We start from the raw sequence: 14489 nt of genomic DNA on the forward strand, positions 1-14489 counted from the left end.
AAATTACATAGTAGTCCCTGAGGTTTGAGGTTTATTACAACCCTATACAACATCTTTAAAACATTTCACTTTAACCGCAGAAAAAAGAACCGGCGAGGGTCGCTGACTGTGCGGGGAGGCCGGCGATGGTCCATTTAGGAATTTGCGGGTGTGGATTGAGGGTTTTGGGGGTGGGAAAAGTGGGTTTTAGGGTGCAGAGAGAAAAGTTCGGGGTTTTGGATTGTTAGATTTGATCGGCTAGAGAGGGAGAAGACGGGAAGCAGCAGAGAAATGCAGAGGGGAGGTTGCGGGTTTCTGGGTTTGTTGCGGGGTAGGGGGTTTCTGGGTTTGCTTGCGGGGTAGGGGGATGCGGTTTTAGTTTTTTTTTTTTTTTTTTTTTTTTTTAAAGAAAATTAAGGTTTAAAAAAAATTTACCACGTGGCACATATTTGGCAACCACGTAACATAAATGTGGTAGCCACGTAACATAAATGTGGTAGCCACGTCAGCACTTAACAGATCAATGGATGAAAAATGTAATAAAGATATTATTTTAAAATAAAATAATACTTGAGGTATGAAAGTGAAATGTTTTAAAGATGTTGTATGGGGTTGTAATAGATCTCAAACCTGATGGGCTACTATGTAATTTACCCCTTTTTTTGTCACGTGATACAAATTTGGCAGTCACATCAGAGTGGATCTTATATTTTTCATGTCATCACTTAACGGTTTACTTAATACATTTTCTAAAAATTGACCCTACACCTGATGTATGAAATTGAAATTGTCCCTACACATGAGGAAGTAAAATGTAATTTATCCAATTCACAAAGTTGTACAGTTGCCATTAATGAAATCTGACTTCTTCTCGACACCACTCTTTATACGTTATTGTAAATAAAATTGTACAGTACCAAGACACAACGCCGAAGCACCGCACGGACACTATTACCAGTCTTTACTAATTAATCATTTATCAATAATCAATTTTTGTTTTAGACCTAATCAATAAGATATTTTCTTTACTTTGATTTAGGTCAATGAAAATGTGACATGGTTTGAAGCCCACTTGGTTTGAATGGGCCACCTTATGTTGCCCGGCCCCATGAATTCTTCGTTTGCACAATTGGTTCCTTCTCACCCTCCCACTACAGTCAGTACAAGGTCAAATCCAAAGCCCACCCCAGGTTTCAATTCGATTCCTTCATGCAGGCTTGCAGACTCTTCCCATCCAATACAAATTAGGGTTGTCCAATCTACACATCATTTTCAATTTTCGGTAGTCGAATCGAAGAAATTAAAAAAGATTAACAGACAAAAATTAACAAGAACCTTGTGAGAAATAAAAATAAATATGTGAATAGCACCATTGAACACTATTAACACAGATTCATGCAAATGTGTTTAAGTATGACCTATGAAGCACATATACAGTGGCATAATACAATAAATTTGTAAAAAATAGGATATGATACGATATAAAATCGCTTATTAAATTATATATTAATAATATAAATTTTATTGGAGGTTAACAAAATATCACTTGCCGAAAATTAGAGCAGTTTACAATAACGTCTTTGTAAAAGGAAAATGAAAGAAGTGAGGAAGATAAAACCCTAATTGGTGGGTAAGGGCAACCAACCAACTTTAGTTTTAGTTTGCAGGTGAGGTTATACCTCGTACAACACCAAGGGACGCTTGAAATTGTAAAACACCACAAAGCCAAAGCAACCAAAAAGGAATATTGGAAGAGGAATAGTCCCACTAATAAGAAACCTCTACTCCCCAACCCCCCCCCTCCCCCATATAAATTGTCACGCAGGCCACCCAACATTTCCTACAAGAAACCCAAAACCAAGCACCAATAATACGGTCTTTAACAAAAGGCAGGCAAACAGGAGAGAGAGAGAGAGAGAGAGAGAGAGAGAGAGAGAGAGAGAGATGTCTATGGGACATCGAGAGGGAGAGATGCCTATGGGACATCGTCCTCCTGGTGGAAGCTCTGATGCTAATACCCGCCCAAGACAATCCCATCGTCCCATTTATGAAGATTTCCAGCCCTACTTTGAATTGAAGGAAGAGCAGGAAGCTCACATTGTACAAGTTCATCTGCCTGGTCTCTGACTCTTCTCTTCCTACTTTCTTTCTTTACCTGACTCTCTACTCATGTTGGGCGCTCGTATGGAATTGCTTCTTTATAAGACATTTTTGCTCATTAGCACTTTCAGTAAAAGTGTTTTTATTAGAAGCACGTCAAATTTTTTTATTAAATTGCAAGTGCTTTTTTTGAATCCAAAAACACTTCTTAACTTTTTCTGCCAAACATGATCATAAGCGCTTTTGATGATTTGAAAGCAGTTTTTAGTTATTTTAAAATTAATTGATTGTACCAAATTACGTTGATATTATATTAACAATCTACATTATTTTATAGAGAGCGGGGAGAATTCTCGACTCACTGGACAACTGAACTGACCTAACTCATGTGTTGCAAAATATACGGTTTATTTTCAGGTTTTAAGAAGGAGCAGGCTAGGATTACTTATATGTATAACCATGGTGTGATTAGGGTTCATGGACAAAGACCTCTCGACAACAACACATGGAGCCGTTTCGACCAAACATTTCCGGTTCAACATAATTGCGACGCAACTAAAATTCATGCCAAATTTAGCAATGGGATTCTTACCATTACAATACCAAAGAAATTCATCACATGGACTGCAACAGCCGAACCTGTTGCAACCACGGTCAAGCCGAAGCCACACAAAGTTCAAGAGGACCCAATTCCTTCAAAGCCGAGTTTGACAACACCGGCAGGCCCTCCGACAGACACCTCTTCGGATACAAAGGGTCGGGAAGTTATTTCTCAAACAGCTGCTGATTCTGCTCAAGGTGAACAACAAAGGGGCAAGACAAGTGCTCAGGAAGCTGCTGCTGCTGCCGCGTTGAAGACAGAAAAGGCTACTTTCACTGCCAGAGATGAAAAAGAAATGGATGACAAGAATGGTCGTCCACCATTAGCTCCTCCGAAAGGCACTGCAGCTGAGACAAAAGCACAAGAGGATAAGGAGGTTGAGAAGAGGTTGATACCGTTGACTAGTCCGGAAACAAGCAAAGCCGAGACTAAGTCTGAAGAGGGTGGTCAGGATGGAAAGAGAGGAAAGGCTTCTGTCGAGAGTGTTTATCGAACGGGGGTTGAAAACAAGGATCAGAAAAAAGCAAAAGGGAAGGCTGAAGATGAAGGTTCTATTGCCGCACATGTGATGGCTGCTGCAAATGAGGGTATGAAAAATCTCGGAAGCAGGATGAATGATGAAGAGAAGAAGATGTTGATCAATATGGGTGCAGCGATTCTAGTTCTTATCGCACTAGGTGCTTCTGCATCCTACAGTCTGTAGTCCTCTGGGAAAGGCAAAAACTAAGGCCGTCATATTTTCACATTCCATTACAAATCTTTTATTAGATACTACACAAACACATAAACAAGTATTACAGCTTTTACATTCATTTTACCACCTCAGATTTGAGATCTATTACAATCTCATACAACATCTTCAAAAAAAAATTCTTTTATATTTCACGTACTATTTTATTTCAATATAATACATCCGTTATATTTTCCCGTTAAAAATTGATGTGGCTGCCAAATTTGTGCAAAAATAATAATTTTTTATGCATTAAAAATATTATAATATTGATCCTATTATAAAAAATTAAAAACAAAAAACACCAACCTAGAAACCCATCCCCCGACCCTTCTCCCTCTCCTTCACTCTCTTCACCTCCCATCCCTTCTCTCTCCCCAGAGACCCACCAACTCATCCATCCTCGTTCGTCGTCTGTCCCATTTTCCCCTTCCATTTGTTCCCCTCCTCTCCCTTCCCAACCAAAACCACAACCCACTCCCCACTGCCAACCCGATCCGACCCGTTTCAACTCATCCCGAACCTCTCCACCTTCACCTCTCTGGTCCTATTCGACCCGCCCACAACGAGGATAATCCTAATCTCGCGGCCAAACAACTGTTGCTCAACCTCTTCAGGTTGTCTGCGCCCATTATTCTTGAATCTGGTTTATATTTTCCAGTTTTTTTTTTTTTTTGTTGGGTTTCTACCGAATGGGGTTTTTTATTTGGGTTGTTTGATTTGGGGTTTTTGATATAGGTTTGATTTGGACTCTTACCTTCACCGGCCTCCATTTATTTTATTTTTTTAATTTTTTTTCGGGATTAGGGTTGGGTGCATGTTGATATGGGGAGAGACAAGGGAGGGGAGGTGAAGAGAGTGGAGGAGAGGGAGAAGGTAAGACATAGGTGGGTGGGCGGCCTGCGGTGGAGTTGAGGGGGAGGGGGGAGTTGCTGGGGAGGTGGGTATGGGGTGGGGTGGGGTGGTGGCTTACGGGGGAGTTGGGAGTGGATGGGTTTCTGGGTTGTTTTTTTTTTTTAATTGGGTAAATTATTATAAAAATTATTTTTTGGGTAAATTACATAGTAGTTCCTGAGGTTTGAGCTCTATTACAACCCTATACAACATCTTTAAAACATTTCACCTTAACCGCAGAAAAAAGAACCGGCGAGGGTCGCTGACTGTGCGGGGAGGCCGGCGATGGTCCATTTAGGAATTTGCGGGTGTGGATTGAGGGTTTTGGGGGTGGGAAATGTGGGTTTTAGGGTGCAGAGAGAAAAGTTGGGGGGTTTGGATTGTTGGACTTGATCAGCCAGGGAGGGAGAAGACGGGAAGCAGCAGAGAAATGCAGAGGGGGGGTTGCGGGTTTCTGGGTTTATTGCGGGGTAGGGGGTTTCTGGGTTTGCTTGCGGGGTGGGGGGTTGCGGTTTTAGTTTTTTTTTTTTTTTTTTTTTTTTTTTTTTTAGAAAATTAAGGTTTAAAAAAAAGTTAGCACGTGGCATCTATTTGGCAGCCACGTGACATAAATGTGGTAGCCACGTCAGCACTTAACAGATCAATGGATGAAAAATGTAATAGAAATATTATTTTAAAATAAAATAATACTCGAGGTATGAAAGTGAAATGTTTTAAAGATGTTGTATGGGGTTGTAATAGACCTCAAACCTGATAGGCTACTATGTAATTTATCCTTTTTTTTGTCACGTGATACAAATTTGGCAGTCACATCCGCGTGGATCTTATATTTGTCATGTCATCACTTAACGGTTTACTTAATACATTTTTTAAAAATTGACCCTACATCTAATGTATGAAATTGAAATTGACCCTACACCTGAGGAAGTAAAATGTAATTTATCCAATTCACAAAGTTGTACAGTTGCCATTAATGAAATCTCACTTCTTCTCGACACCACTCTTTATACATTATTGTAAATAAAATTGTACAGTACCAAGACACAACGCCGAAGCACCGCGCGAACACTATTACCAGTCTTTACTAATTAATCATTTATCAATGATCATTTTTTGTTTTAGACCTAAGCAATAAGATATTTTCTTTACTTTGATTTAGGTCAATGAAAATGTGACATGGTTTGAAGCCCACTTGGTTTGAATGGGCCACCTTATGTTGCCCGGCCCCATGAATTTTTCGTTTGCACAATTGGTTCCTTCTCACCCTCCCACTACAGTCAGTACAGGGTCAAATCCAAAGCCCACCCCAGGTTTCAATTCGATTCCTTCATGCAGGCTTGCAGACTCTTCCCATCCAATACAAATTGGGGTTGTCCAATCTACACATCATTTTCAATTTTCGGTAGTCGAATCGAATAAATTAAAAAAAATTAACAGACAAAAATTAACAAGAACCGTGTGAGAAGTAAAAATAAATATGTGAATAGCACCATTGAACACTATTAACACAGATTCATGCAAATGTGTTTAAGTATGACCTATGAAGCACATATACAGTGGCATAATACAATAAATTTGTAAAAAATAGGATATGATACGATATAAAATCGCTTATTAAATTATATATTAATAATATAAATTTTATTGGAGGTTAACAAAATATCACTTGCCGAAAATTAGAGCAGTTTACAATAACGTCTTTGTAAAAAGAAAATGAAAGAAGTGAGGAAGATAAAACCCTAATTGGTGGGTAAGGGCAACCAACCAACTTTAGTTTTAGTTTGCAGGTGAGGTTATACCTCGTACAACACCAAGGGACGCTTGAAATTGTAAAACACCACAAAGCCAAAGCAACCAAAAAGGAATATTGGAAGAGGAATAGTCCCACTAATAAGAAACCTCTACTCCCCAACCCCCCCCATATAAATTGTCACGCAGGCCACCCAACATTTCCTACAAGAAACCCAAAACCAAGCACCAATAATCCGGTCTTTAACAAAAGGCAGGCAAACAGGAGAGAGAAAGAGAAAGAGAGAGAGAGAGAGATGTCTATGGGACATCGAGAGGGAGAGATGCCTATGACCCGCCCAAGACAATCCCATCGTCCCATTTATGAAGATTTCCAGCCCCACTTTGAATTGAAGGAAGAGCAGCAAGCTCACATTGTACAAGTTCATCTGCCTGGTCTCTTACTTTTCTCTTCCTACTTTCTTTCCTTACCTGACTCTCTACTCATGTTGGGCGCTTGTATGGAATTGCTTCTTTATAAAACATTTTTGCTCATTAGCACTTTTAGTAAAAGCGTTTTTATTAGAAGCACGTCAAAATTTTTTATTAAATTGCAAGTGCTTTTTTGAATCCAAAAACACTTCTTAACTTTTTCTGCCAAACATGATCATAACCGCTTTTGATGATTTGAAAGCGGTTTTTAGTTATTTTAAAATTAATTGACTGTACCAAATTACGTTGGTATTATATTAACAATCTACATTATTTTATAGAGAGCGGGGAGAATTCTCGACTCATTGGACAACTGAACCGACCTAACTCACGCGTTGCAAAATATATGGTTTATTTTCAGGTTTTGTGAAGGAGCAGGCTAAGATTACATATATGCATAACCCTGGTGTGATTAGGGTTTATGGACAAAGACCTCTCGACAACAACAAATGGAGCCGTTTCGACCAAACATTTCCGGTTCAACATAATTGCGACGCAACTAAAATTCATGCCAAATTTAGCAATGGGATTCTTACCATTACAATACCAAAGAAAGTCATCATCACATGGACTGCAACAGCCGAACCTGCTGCAATCACGGTCAAGCCGAAGCCACACAAAGTTCAAGAGGACCCAATTCCTTCAAAGCCGAGTTTGACAACACCGGCAGGCCCTCCGACAGACACCTCTTCGGATACAAAGGGTCGGGAAGTTATTTCTCAAACAGCTGCTGCTTCTGCTCAAGGTGAACAACAAAGGGGCAAGACAAGCGCTCAGGAAGCTGCTGCTGCTGCCGCGTCGAAGGCAGAAAAGGCTACTTTCACTGCCAGAGATGAAAAAGAAATGGATGACAAGAATGGTCGTCCTCCATTAGCTCCTCCGAAAGGCACTGCAGCTGAGACAAAAGCACAAGAGGACAAGGAGGATGAGAAGAGGCTGATGCCGTTGACTAGTCCGGAAACAGGCATAGGCGAGCCCAAGTCTGAGGAGGGTGATCAGGATGGAAAGAGAGGAAAGGCTTCTGCCAAGAGTGTTTATCAAACGGGGGTTGAAAACAAGGATCAGAAAGAAGCAAAAGGGAAGGCTGATGCAGAACCGAAGAATGCTGAGAACGTTGTCAAAACTAATATACACAAGGAAAGGGAGACCGGTGAGAGAAGCAAAGAAGCAAGGGCCCTCCTTAAGATTTTAGAGAGGGAAGAGAACAAGAGCAGGGGTTTCAGTAAGCCTAAGGAGGAGGGTTCTATTGCTGCACATGTGATGGCTGCTGCAAAGGAGCGTATGAAAAATCTCGGCAACGGGATGAATGATGAAAAGAAGCAGATGTTGATCAATATGGGCGGAGCGGTTCTAGTTCTTATGGCGCTAGGGGCTTCTGCATCCTACATTTTGTGGTACTCTGGGAAAGGCAAAAACTAAGGCCAGCATCTTTTCACATTCCATTACAGATCTGTTATTACAAACTACACGAACACATACACAAGTATTGCAGCTTTTACATCCATTTGTATAGAAATTAACTACGACGGATAAATATACCTTACAGACAGGTGTAATATATATCCATCCTTGGATGACAGCAATACAAATGACTGGTTCAGTAGGGGTATATCATCTCGAAATTGATTCATACCCGAAACAAAAAATTGAGATGTTGATCTGCAGAGGACCCCAAAACTAGTACTCAAAACAAAATTACATGATCTGCCTTTATGTTTGTGAGATGTGCATAGGACGTTAAGACAGACCTGACTGGAAAGAAAACATATATACAGAGACTTGACTAAGAAATTTCCAACTAATTGACAAATTCTTTAATTTTGTCATCAATTGTAAACAAAAGATCATGCAAACATGATATAGACGGTTATAATTACACAGACCTAACTGAAGAGGCACCCAACGATGAGGATCAAACTGGTCATTTTGACTAAACTAAGATTACAAACTGCTTTGTCTAACATGCACATGATTTAATCATACAACATACCTAAAAATCATCCAAAGCTCCCCTCATCCTCCTAAATTTCTGCAGTGTCAACATAGCTCAAAATCTCAATCAAGTAATCCAAATAGGATTTTGTCTACGGAGTGCTACGCAGGTGAAGATACAGGCATTTATGACGTCTTTGGCAAAACAGTGATCATAAGCTTTGGGCAAACTAATCAATGTGCCATTGATATATGTCATACTTCTTCGGTTGTTAGTCGCCGCAGATATTTTGTCACTGCCACTATCATAAGCACCCAAATTTCAAGATGCAAGAGAATGGTCATACCTAGCAGCATCAACCGTTGTCATCGCTGCTGTATTTGAAACTGTGGAAAATTAAAAAAAAAGTGAGACATCAATAAATCAAAGCATTCTTTAGGGAGGATAAAGAAATAGTAAGTGCCACCTCTACACGAATATATCCCATAAGGCCGTCATTATCCCTCATTGGAAAACTTCCCCAAGCATTTTCTATGTTTCACTCGTCCTATATGTTGCTACGATTCACTCAGCATTTTACTTCAACTATATTCAAATTATTTTCAAGATACAAACAATTCAGAACAATCTTATAGAACCTCAAAGGCTTTACAGTTATGAGGGTACAAATGAAGACTAATCAAAGAAATACCCAATTACCATTCAGAAAACTCACAAAACCATTAACACAGATAATAGATCCATACAGCAAGCAAGGGAATTAATTTTATAATTCTTAAAAGACAGAAAGAAAAAGTGACAAGTGGAGCAACACTCTGCTGTGAATGTTAAATATGACAGACTTAGGAAAATCTAAGTAGCCTATATTTATGGAAATATAAGAAGAATGGAGAAAATTAATAAAAAGTGTTTCTTTTAAATATATATACATACACACACATGTGAAGCGAAATCCTAATTGACTACAGATTTATGTTTAAGTTACAATGTTCTACTAGAAGATTTCAAGGGTTTCTTAACCTTCTAAGCCTGAAACTCCAACCCCTTCTCGGAAGGCTTCCGTTTTCTTTTCAAGCGTGTTGCTCCAGCATCCTCTGTATTAGACATATATAAGTTTAGATACGAGCCAATTGTCCAACAAATATGTGCAAGAAAAAAGTTATTTACAATCTGAATACCAGCTCAATGTCTTATGGATCATCACTGTACCATTCTATGTTGGTTGCCAGAATAATATAAAAGAAAGCACCAAACCTCACAAATTAAGCTTACTAGTGGAGTTGTTAATATGATATTATCCAAAGGAAAAGGAGTAATGTTTTGTTATTACTCCATTGGTGTGTTGTGCACGAAAAGGAAAAAGAATATTGATCATCTATGATTTGAAGATGAAGTTTTAGTGCCTGTTTGGGGTTGCTTATTTGGGACAACTACTTTTTTTTTTTTTTAAATTTGCTTCATGTTTGTTATGGTATTGGCATATTAATTTATGCCTGATAAACTGCTAACCTTCATTGCACTGTTTTAAATTTTCAAAAAACAAATTTGCTCTTTTTTCTATCAAAATAGAAAATGGGAATGAGAGTTCTGGGGCTATTCCTCGTGAACTTGAAATTTAAGTGATAAAAACCAAGCAAAGGCACATAATACGCATCAAAGTAGTAATCTTACCTTCAAGTGGACTTGATGCATGATCAATTGCACATCCATTTGGTGTGCCCTCTTCTGAAATAGGGGAGCCAGAATTACTATCCACCAACTTTGATGAACTCTCTATGCACTTATCTTGTTGGTCCGGAACATCAGGAGAAGGAATTGCAGGTAAAAAGCAAAGCTCTTCCTGTGACATATCTGAATCACTGAAAGCTGAATCCTTCTCCACTGTCACAATATCAACTTCATCATCTTCATTAATATCAGATCCTTTTACCTGCATCAGTAACTTTAAATTAGACACCAGAAAATGAACAAAAAATAGCCCAGATTCAGACTCTTCTAACCTTCTCAGTTTCAGGGATTAGATCAAACTCATCCTCTCGTTCTATGTATTCCTCATTTTCCTCAAGCTCTTTGAAATCAGGAGCAAATGCACTCCAGTTCTCAGTGTAATCTTTAGCCCAGATATAAACCAAACCAGTCAGTGAAACAGAGACAACAATGGGGTGAACAGGATGCCACACCAAATCGATCAAGGCTTCCTTTGGCCCTTCAAGAATTTTCACAAGATGCCCAGCCCTATCCCATATGTAAATCTTGTGTTCTCCTTTGCTTGCAGAACCACCAATCACCCACTCACCATCACCACTGAAACAAGGTGCTTTCCAATGCATCTTTGTGATGGCATCTTGAAACTCACGGAAAAGCGTTAAGCATTTTGATCCAACAGCTTTCAACTTCTCAACACCATCAATTCCATCAAGGGTCTCATTTAGGTCATCCAAGGTTTTAAGTCCATCTTTCAGAGGCAGTAGGTTCTCGTAGATCCTGATTGTTCTATCATTTGAATTTGTAAGCAAATACTGTCCATTCCTGCTGAATACTATGTTCTTAATCACAGAACCTCCAGAAATGGGAACCACGGCACGCACTTGAACACTTTTATAATCTATTACAAGTATTTCACCTTTGGAGTTCCCCGCATATACTAGATCACCATGCTTATTAAAGCAAGCAGCAGTAGGAGAGAAAGGTGGAGTTCCCTCAGAGATTTTGTTCCGTGACAGAGGGGTAAGCCCTGGGTTAGAGTCAGGAATGGAAACTGGAAGAACAACTGTGCTTCCAGTATTCAAGTCAACAATGATGGGAGCAGAAGAGAGAGGGCATGCCAGGCAAAGAGATGGAGTAGGCGAACCAGGATGAAGCCGAGCTTGTAAAGGGGTTTGTTGCAGTACTGTTCGCGTTATCTTCTCTCCACTGACAACATCCCATAGTGTCAACGACTTGTCCGCAGCAGACACAAGAATGCAATGGCCATACTTTGACCAACATACACTAGTTATCGCCGCAACACAATCTTTATCACGAAGCTCCTTGGCAATGCCCCTGGTCTCAAAATCCCATATGATGCAATTTCCGTCAGAGCACCCCGCTGGTCAAGAATACCAAACAAGTATAGAATATAAGAAGAAGACCCTTCAGAATATCTCCAGTAACATAAGGACACATCAAATGTCAATGATGGTAAAAATCAAATTTAAACTAAACAATCAATATTTAATGTTACGGCTTGCTATAGACAACCTCACTTAATTCTTTGCAGATGCAACTTGACGATCAAGACAGTGGTTAAGACTTTTTATTAAATTTAATTTACATAAGAAACATAATCTTCATTGAAAATTTAAAAGCGAACAACATACAAGTGAACAAGGAGCCCACGTCTAGAAAACAAAAAACATAAAATCTGCAGCAACACCACTGTCGTAGGGGAAAGCATGAAGACAATAACAGAATTCCGACGAACTACAAAACAGAACCAATCTGAAAAAAAAAACAACAGAAAAAGATACCTCCCAAAATGTTGCAATCCCAACACACTCCTGTTAGCTCTTTCGGGCATAAATCGAAGGCAATTAATAAATGGCTACGCAGAGCATGAAATGGCTACGTTGAGCATGAAATGGGATAGCTAGCAATTCTACAAATGTTACAAATTGTGGACTCAAGTCCTTATTACTCAAAAGGAAAACTTAATGTGCACCAAATTTACAACTTTGCTTTTGTTTATCCTTTTGTAAATTTATTCAGAAAAGTAGAAAAAGGAAGTAATGGGGGCGGAAGTGGGTGGAAAAAAATACCAGCCAGAAGGGTACCGCGGCGGTTGAAGGCGATGCATTTCATAACGCCATGCTCCAAATACTCCTCTATCACTTCTGGGAAATCCCCTTGTAATGGGTCTTCACACAATTAAGTATTTAATTAATTGATTAATTGATTAATTATACACTTAATCATTCAGATTTTGGGTTTTGTTGCCCAAAACCATCAAATTAAAAGAAAAAGACAACAAAATTCTTCAATTAAAAGTGAACGATGAAGTGAAAGAGAAGAGAGAGGGGTTTACCGATAATTGGGGCGTTCATGGCTATGTGCTTATCAAAGAGAAACTCTGCAAAATGCTGCGTTTTGATGTGAAACCAGCAACAGAGCTGGAGGAGGAGGAGGAGAAATTGAAAGAAATTCGTTTGAAAATAAAACTTGAGCGCCCTCACTCCTCTCCCCCTCTCCCCTGAAAAAGGAGAGACGTTTCAACATCATCGGAACACGAGATGACACATTAGGTGTTATTTTATAAATACTGAGATATATGTGTTAAAAAATTAAGGGGCTTTTAGATCCAAGTAAAAAAACATGGAATGTTTTTATGAATGACTCTAGTTATCTAATTATATGTTTTTATTTCTTTTATATTCTTTTTATATTTTCTAAAAATATTAAAAATCAATTAAAATCTTTTAATATTATGCATTTTTCAACTCCAAAATATCTAATTAATATCTTATAAACAAAAAAAATTAATATACTAACATAAATCTATTTGCAAAACATTCTACCCTAACTCAAGTAGCAAATATATGAATGTATATTATACCTATAAGTGAGATATGAAACCTAACTAAAAGGTAGAAAAAAACATAATATACCTACAAGCAAGACACATTAATATGTGACAGGTTGACTATGAAAAAGAATATGTCATATAGGTAGATAAATACAATTAACCTGTTATATAGGTTGATTATAAAAATTAAAAAAAAAATCTATAAATGGGTTAAAGCAGGAGGAAGAACAAGAAATAACAAAAATATATATAAAAAGAAATAATCAAAGAGATAATTAGGAAGAAATTTGATTTTTACAATAAGTTTTTTCTTTTAAGAGATAATTATTGATAATTAAATAATTAAATTTAAAGAATTAGACTTATTTTAATAAATTGGACCATTCCTACTATTGGTTTAAAAAATTGAAGTTATATCAATTTTCCCCAAAAATTAATAACCTAAAAAATACAATTTTTTCCTCATTTATATAAAAACACATGGTAAAAAATTTCTCATGAAAAGGAAGGAAGAAGCACCCTCTCTCTCTTCTGTGTTAGTGAAGAGGATTCTCTATTGAGCTCAGGATGGGATTCTCCTGATCATTCCATTTGGACTGTTCAAATTTAATCCAACGGCTTTAAACAGAGGCTCTCTAAAAATTATAATAATTACAACGGTTGAATTAAATTTGAACGGTCCAAATAGGCTGGTCAATAAAATTCTCATCCTGAACTCAGGAGAGGATCCTCACAGCTGTGTTAGTGTTGTCGTCTTCTGAAATCCCCAATGCTTACGTGGAAAAGCCCACGCGGGGCTTTTTACATCTATCCACACCCTATAATTTCCTCGTACCAGCCCTGATTAGAACGAGAGGGATTCCTATTTTTCTTGTTCAACGTTTTCAACTCATGAGTGTGATTTTTTATTTTTACAATAAATGATAAGATATGGAAAAGAGCTACCCAATCATATAATAAAGAAATTTAACAAGTAGGCACTAGACGGGTCCCATGTTTTTTTATATATAAAACTCACCATTATCGTACGACGATCGCTCGAGTGTTTGAATTAGTGACCACTTGAGTGATAGTTGTATATGATAATAAAGTCAATTTTTTTATTATTTTTTTTTCGTAATTTGCATTGGAATCTTGCATTGACACTATTGGAATATGCAATTATGAATTTGGCTTCTAAATGAGTAGCTTATATGCTTTATTTTCGTACACCATAACATCAACATATGATCCCAAATCTGCATCGCTTTAGCATCTAAAAATCTGCAATCGACATTAGTAATCTGAATTGATAATCTATACATCTGCATTTGCCTGAAAGTGAAATTACAAGTAAGAAAAATATTACTAAATTGTAGTAGTAGGTAATAAATGTATGTTTAATATAAAAACAATGCACCAAATATATCTAAAACTAACTAAAATACAAAAGTTGATTACAAATATATAATTTGAATAAATAACTATAAAA

The 14489-nt window shown here is 37.8% G+C and overlaps 3 protein-coding genes across 3 annotated transcripts; 2 read left to right on the forward strand and 1 right to left on the reverse strand.

The window, feature by feature from the left end:
- The first annotated feature begins 1825 nt into the window (after positions 1 to 1825).
- On the forward strand, positions 1826 to 3492 carry LOC103420577 (inactive protein RESTRICTED TEV MOVEMENT 2). Its single transcript, XM_008377372.4, has 2 exons — positions 1826 to 2098; positions 2497 to 3492. Exons 1-2 carry the CDS (start codon positions 1924 to 1926, stop codon positions 3381 to 3383), a joined length of 1062 nt encoding a protein of 353 aa, XP_008375594.3. The 5' UTR covers positions 1826 to 1923; the 3' UTR covers positions 3384 to 3492.
- Positions 3493 to 6263: 2771 nt separating this feature from the next.
- LOC103428448 (inactive protein RESTRICTED TEV MOVEMENT 2-like) lies at positions 6264 to 8073 on the forward strand. Its single transcript, XM_008366552.4, has 2 exons — positions 6264 to 6488; positions 6886 to 8073. The coding sequence occupies exons 1-2, from the start codon at positions 6350 to 6352 to the stop codon at positions 7941 to 7943; spliced, it is 1197 nt and encodes a 398-aa protein (XP_008364774.2). The 5' UTR covers positions 6264 to 6349; the 3' UTR covers positions 7944 to 8073.
- Positions 8074 to 8308: 235 nt separating this feature from the next.
- On the reverse strand, positions 8309 to 12778 carry LOC103410054 (protein RBL-like). The gene is made up of 6 exons (XM_029105334.2): positions 12521 to 12778; positions 12255 to 12353; positions 10458 to 11545; positions 10129 to 10387; positions 9478 to 9551; positions 8309 to 8843 (listed from the first exon to the last, which is right to left on the reverse strand). The coding sequence occupies exons 1-5, from the start codon at positions 12537 to 12539 to the stop codon at positions 9481 to 9483; spliced, it is 1536 nt and encodes a 511-aa protein (XP_028961167.2). The 5' UTR covers positions 12540 to 12778; the 3' UTR covers positions 8309 to 8843; positions 9478 to 9480.
- Positions 12779 to 14489: the final 1711 nt, after the last annotated feature.

The sequence above is a fragment of the Malus domestica genome, chromosome 07 (assembly GCF_042453785.1).
Source record: "Malus domestica chromosome 07, GDT2T_hap1".
In the NCBI taxonomy this organism is placed as follows: domain Eukaryota; kingdom Viridiplantae; phylum Streptophyta; class Magnoliopsida; order Rosales; family Rosaceae; genus Malus; species Malus domestica.